The 6,214-nt window shown below is 48.3% G+C and overlaps 1 protein-coding gene across 1 annotated transcript; it reads right to left on the bottom strand.

The window, feature by feature from the left end:
* Positions 1–4,436: 4,436 nt before the first annotated feature.
* LOC119176849 (uncharacterized) lies at positions 4,437–5,527 on the bottom strand. The gene is made up of 2 exons (XM_075876446.1): positions 5,392–5,527; positions 4,437–5,350 (listed from the first exon to the last, which is right to left on the bottom strand). Exons 1-2 carry the CDS (start codon positions 5,525–5,527, stop codon positions 4,437–4,439), a joined length of 1,050 nt encoding a protein of 349 aa, XP_075732561.1.
* Positions 5,528–6,214: the final 687 nt, after the last annotated feature.

The following is a 6,214-nucleotide window of genomic DNA, read 5'->3' as shown; positions in this document are numbered from 1 at the left end:
AATAACGTGGACATGGTTGCGGGGCTACATACATAAGCAGCATAGCTCCCCGGTAACTCATTTGAGGCCCGTTCACATTGACCCGACGAGGGCGCGTTGAGTCGAAATAAACAGGTTTTCTGGACTCGCCCTCCCCATGTATAAGCGGACGCGTCGGGGTGAAGAGTCGTCGCGGCGAGTCCCGTCGACCCGGAGACAGGGGGTAGGTTCACCGAACTCGCAGCGCTCAGAAAGGGCATGTATAACCGGTCGCGCTGAGTTGACGGCTCGTGACCTCTCCCGCCCGTCGCTGTCTCCGCTTCCCCTGTCCCCATCACTCCGACGTTGCTCTTTCCCTGTCGGCCGGTACGCGCGCGCTAGGCACGATGACATCCTCGCGGGCTCCACGCACCATGTGGACAGATGATAAAATAACGACGTTGCTAGCTTTAGTCAACGAGAAAAAAATGAGTGATTTGCTCGATAGCAAGCGGCAAAAAAATAAGAAAATATTCATGGAACTGGAAAGATGTTTGAAGGAACGGGGCCTGACGTGGACGTGGGAGCAAATAAGGACCTGTTGGAAGAATTTGAAGAAACGCTTACGTAAGCCGATAGAAATTTTACTCAAAAATGTATATTGCATTCCAATTGAAATTACAAGCCCTCAGTTTAAAAATTCATCGTGTATGTATCTCACTGTCCGGTGCAAAAGCCACAGAAATCAGATTAGCCAAACAGGGTGAGCGTATGAGGCAAGAGTAACACGGTGCACTTAATTGTGGTGGAACTGTACACTTTGTTCCAACAATTGATGAGGGTCTTTAGTCATTTTCATTTAAAAACTGCTTATTGCTTTCAATTTAAAATTTTCAACGAGGTTCAGGGCGCCGCTTAATTCGTATTAGCGACAAGCGACAAGACACCAACACAACCATAAAGTACAGCTGGTGCAAACTGAGAAAAAATACCAAGACAGCCATCGCAGGGGCGGAGCGACAACTGCGTAAACAACCGCAGCCCACAGCGGCGAGAGGCGAGAGTGCAGGCTTGGAGGAGCGGAAACCGGTACCGGAAGACGGGCTTTCGGCTCGCCTCGACGCAAAGCGTCGCTGCGGTCACCGCTCACCTCAACTCGTCCGTGCGAGTTCATATAAACTCGGGCGCGTCGAGGTAAGCTGAACCCGCCACTCAACTCAGCCCGCCCCCGTCGCATCCATGTACACGGGCCTTTGGTCCTTTAGCCTTCGCCTCGCTGATAAAATAAATTGTGCGCTGCGGTGATGTAGCCACAGGTGCCAGATGGCACGCCGGACTCGTCTTCACCCTCCAGAAATTATTTTCATCCTCTGCTGTGGGATGCAGAGCAGAAAAAGACGCTCAGCCAAACTCTCCTGCCCGGTCCCCGTTTAGATCAAGGATGCGCACGTGCCCCACCATAGAGCGAGAAAGAGAATTTATTGGAAAATAGGCTTGGTGTGAGCTTGTGCGAGCTGGCTTGCTACTATGCATGGAGAAAAAGGGGGGGGGGGGAGGGGAACGGTGGTACTAGAGTGATGAAGATAATTTCTGCATACGCCACTGGTCCGCGGGTAGAGACCAGTCCAGGCTTTTTTAGCAGCCTATAACATGCTTCCACAACTTGTCATCCACACATGAGCAAAATTGGACTAGCTGCTGTCCAACAGTGCAGCGTGCTCGGTGATGTCAATAAATAAAACCGTTTCGGCTTCAAGAGCTTCATTTGGGTGAGTTGGTCCATCCTGGTTGTATTATCTGCCCCCTACATTGAGTGGAGGGGGGCACTGCGACGAACATTCGCTTCCTCCTTTCCTGACGGGGGACCCTATGCACACCCCCAACCCAATAAAAATTTCTGGCTGCGGCCGGCTGATCCAACGGTACACATTGAAAGGTGCAGCACGAGAGTACCGCGCTACGGAATAAGCACTAGTTTGTTTTCTTCAATATCCGAACTATGCCGGAACAAACGTACAAAGACTGTAGTGGTGCCGCCACTGGATGCACATTTATTTGCACAATGAGTATCAATCCGAACTGGGTGTCAACCTAGTGAAGGTAGCCTTTTAGATTTTGCTTTGACCTTATAGGCCAAACGGGTGAAATCAATCACGGGCTGTGACTGATCTTAGTATGTCGCGACGATTTCGTTGTCGCGTAGAGGTCTTACTTAAATCCATGTTCAGCCCGCGTTCGACGTCGTCGCCTGCGTCGAAACTTAAACGAAGTGTTTAGTTCCGATTTCAGTGTACTTGAGGTGGTTGTCGATATAATTAACCGCTTAACGGTTTTCGCCGTACATGTACGGCAGCACCTAGCATGGACCAAATGGTTTTCGCCGTACATGTACAGCACTGCCACTATGTTTAAAACGCGGGTCTGCTTCGACGTGCCGCCACACTTCGGAAATACGTGGAATTTTTTTAATGTACTGATGTTCATCAGTTTTTTTTCTTTTCGAAAAGCGGTGATTCTCTTGCGCCACAGAGCGCTTGGTTAGGCTAATTAAAGCGCACGCCTTTTTCGATGATTTTTCTTGATGGCATGTGCTGCCATGCTTCGGGAAACACGTTTTTTAATGCGCCGATGCCTCTACGTTGTTATTTCATTTTATACTTCGCAAGGTAGCGCTAAGGAAGTCGCTTGCGCATTCGAACGCGCGCGCGCAGTGTGGCTGGTTTCGGTTTCGTCCTTCGGGTGGTTACCGCTTCCCACGCCCGCAAGGCTGATCGCTGTCTGGTTTCCAATCTCTCAAAGGGACCACTTGTGATTATCTCGTTTATTTCTCCCCGGGGCGAAATTATGTTTCCGTGCGGCGCTAAATTACGCAGACGCCGCCGACGTGGTTGCGTTTTATGTTTTGGGGACTCGGGAAAACTAATTCCGTCTTGTTGGTGACAAGACGCCTTCTCACTCATTTTGCTGCCTGGAAGGACACACAACCATACAGATTTCTTTCGTGCCCTCAATCGCGAAGATCACTTGTGCCCTAAAAGCACGCGCCGAGGGTTCATTCTTACGATGCTGACTATTCCCCAAGTGCAAAATCTGATTCCTTGAATTTCAGCTGACCAGATGAACTTTTACTTAAAGTTCAGATTCAGATAATCATGAAGGAGTGACATCTCTTAAGTGTGTGCGGCGATGCGATTAGGATCGGATCATGGCCGGGTGACTATTACCCAACGTTTAGTGTTAAAGCAAAAACATTTTTCACTAAAAAACTGCCCAAGTGCGCTTATTTTTGTACGTCTTTGAGCTATGTTTATTATAATGCATGATACTTTCTTATATAAATCGTAAAAATGTCAGTGTTCAGGATTTCGCTTGATGTTGCTATAAATAAACTGTCTATGTAAAAACAAAAAATATCTTTTGTTACTTTACGGTCCCGAAAAAAATAGCCATTTTTTAAAAATAGAATGGTCTGAAGGATTTATTTCAGCAATAAAAAAGTTACATATTTCAACATGAATTTCCCTAAAACAGTCTACCCTGAAAGGGTTAAGAGAGCTATAAGTCTAACCATTAAACGAACATTTTATTCTTTATTTCTTGCCACTAAGGTATCAATAGATAGTTTTCATAGTTTCGCAGTAGAATTTTGACTGTTGAAGTGAAAACGGCTGTCCAATGTTTTTTTAACATTTCGAGCTGACACTTGTTTGATGTCAGATTTAAAGTTGTTTTGTGTCATGCTAGCCCAATAAATGTTCTTCAGGCTGGTCATGTTTACTCTGTTGCTTCATAAGCTTGCACAAATAAGGCCGGGGGGTGCTCCCTCGGCCTCCGATCATCGAATCGGGGGCGTTAAGTGAGTCACATTTAAACCTTTCTCGTCATTGTTCAAATTGCAAGATTTTATGCAGTGTTTTGCGATAATGGGATGAACCAAAGAAATGCCGTAGTGAGCACCATGTCATTCATTTTTGCATCCATAGGTTGCTTTCTTTCCGACTCGTCCAATTGAAAGATGGGGAGTGGAGGGGGCGTCTTAATTTCTATTATACAACCCTGCATGCATCTATGAATGCATTTTTAGTGTTCAGAACACACTGTCGCTACCATGCCCAAGCAGACGCCTCTTAAGTACACGGCGCATCACTACAAGTTGGTGCGGGAACTTCCAAATTTCAATGCAACAAAGCCGCACGTCAAATGTCATTAACATTTTATTAAAGCAGCAAATGAAGGTTTTAGCAGTTTACACAAAATAGGTATCCCCGACATTTCGCACTTGCGCAAACCACAACAGTTTCATGTTTGTAGGGAAACGCTAGGACAACGGTCTCTTGCACAACCTTACTCGGTTGTGAAATGTAAAAAAATAATAATAACAATAAAAAAGTTCCATGGACTGTATGATTGTTCACCCGCAAGGCGGATCTCGCCGGCGACTGAAACGCGCGAGCAACGATCTTGCAAACAAGTGGCCGTCACTCGAACTCTACGTTGAGGTACAGGGCCCCCTTATCCACAAAGCCTTGAAGTTTGATGGTCTCCCACTTTATCGCCGTCGTCCACTGTCCCCAGTTCCAGGAATCTGACCGCGGTCTCTGCACCATATTGCATTTGGACTTCGGGTTCAGTGGTAGGCGGATGCTCTTCGCGGCGTCCCTGAGATGCATCACGATCAGGGTCACCTTCTTGCTGAAGGGCCACTCCACGTAACTGTCCCATTCACCGTCCCGCAAGTGAAAAATAAAGCGCACATAACCAGTTGTGGGCCTCTTCTTTAACTCGCAGTCGAGTCGGAACGTGTAACCGCCCAACATGTACGTGTCGCTTGCTATCCTGCGTGTCTTGTTGTCCCTGTTCAGAGAGTCATACGTGGCGTCGACGTCACTGAACTTGCAGGTAGTGATCAGGACACCGGCTGCCGAAGCGGCGCAAAACGGCCCCAGTATTGTCGGCGCAGACTTTCGCTTCTTCGAATCTGTTGGATCACCCAAGTCTTGTAGTTCTTGCCGAACCTTGCGCAACTCGCGTTCGAGGCTAGCTACTCGCTCCGGCAAGGACCTGACGTCAGTGGGTTCTGTGCTACAGCTATGAGATCCAACCGCCGCCCTCATCTCTGTCTCACCAGGACATGTCCGCATCTGGCCCCTGAGTGAGTCCCGAGCGATGGGTCGGTGGCATTTGTAGCACCTGACTTTGCCGCCGCCGCACTGGGTCAAGTGGTTTCTCAGCTCATATAACGTTCCGGCGAAGCCGCAGCCACTGTTGGCGTCACTGGCGGCTGCGCAATAGACGCGACGCTGCTCGAGATCGGAAAGCTTGAAAATGAGCGGTTCAACTGAGGTGCGCGCTTCGAGCTTTGCGCCGTCCGCGGGACAACGATCGAAGCTCTCTATGTGCGAGTAACAGTGATCGCACAAGCCGTGACCGCACCGAAGTACCTGGATGCGGGAAGGACCGGACCACAGATGACGCAGACGCGTATGGCCGCCATCGGCTGGGCGAACGAGACACTACGCAGTTCGAGGAATTCGCCGAACCCGGTCAGCGTGTATCTGTAGCCTTCCATGTTTGTCCAGCAGGAATTAGCCGTCCGAGAAAAGTAGATGCGAGTGCTGACTAACGCAGGCTCTCGAAAACACAACACAATTTCACCACAAACTTCACGTTTCCACGCGCGCGTTCAACGAGGTCGACGAGACAAAAGAGTGAGCACTATACGTAACCGTCGACGCAATGCCTATCCCTACACCAGAGGTCAGGATCGAACCGAATGACGTGTACCACTGTTTGATATTGCCTCCAAGATTTCCACCAGTAGCCTAACTTCATGAATTGAAAAATCATTCAACAAATAATCAATCAAAATTGTGCCGCAAACAATATAATTGCAATAGAGGTCTGGTTTTATTTAATTAAACTAATCAATAAAAAATGTTTGAATAATTATTCACAAATTCCCCCCAACCCAACAGCTCGAGCCCAATATTGTGCTATATGTCACGCGCATCTTTTTTTTTTTTTTCACAACCACGGTGTAAGAAAATTACTTTTTTTTCCTTACACCTTGCTCGCAACGCGTTTTTGTACAATAGCGGCAAGAGAATAGTGATGCCGGAACCGAAAGGGGCCGTTCACTATAAAGGCAGAAATGGACTCGTCCGCTGCTGACCGCGGTCTCATGCGTACGCGTACGCCCTCCAAAGTTTTCCAACCCGCGCACGAAGCGGCCTTACCCGGGAGGGAGAAATGGTAC

Source organism: Rhipicephalus microplus, chromosome X, assembly GCF_043290135.1.
Source record: "Rhipicephalus microplus isolate Deutch F79 chromosome X, USDA_Rmic, whole genome shotgun sequence".
NCBI lineage: Eukaryota > Metazoa > Arthropoda > Arachnida > Ixodida > Ixodidae > Rhipicephalus > Rhipicephalus microplus.
This window is presented reverse-complemented; position numbering and strand designations above follow the sequence as displayed.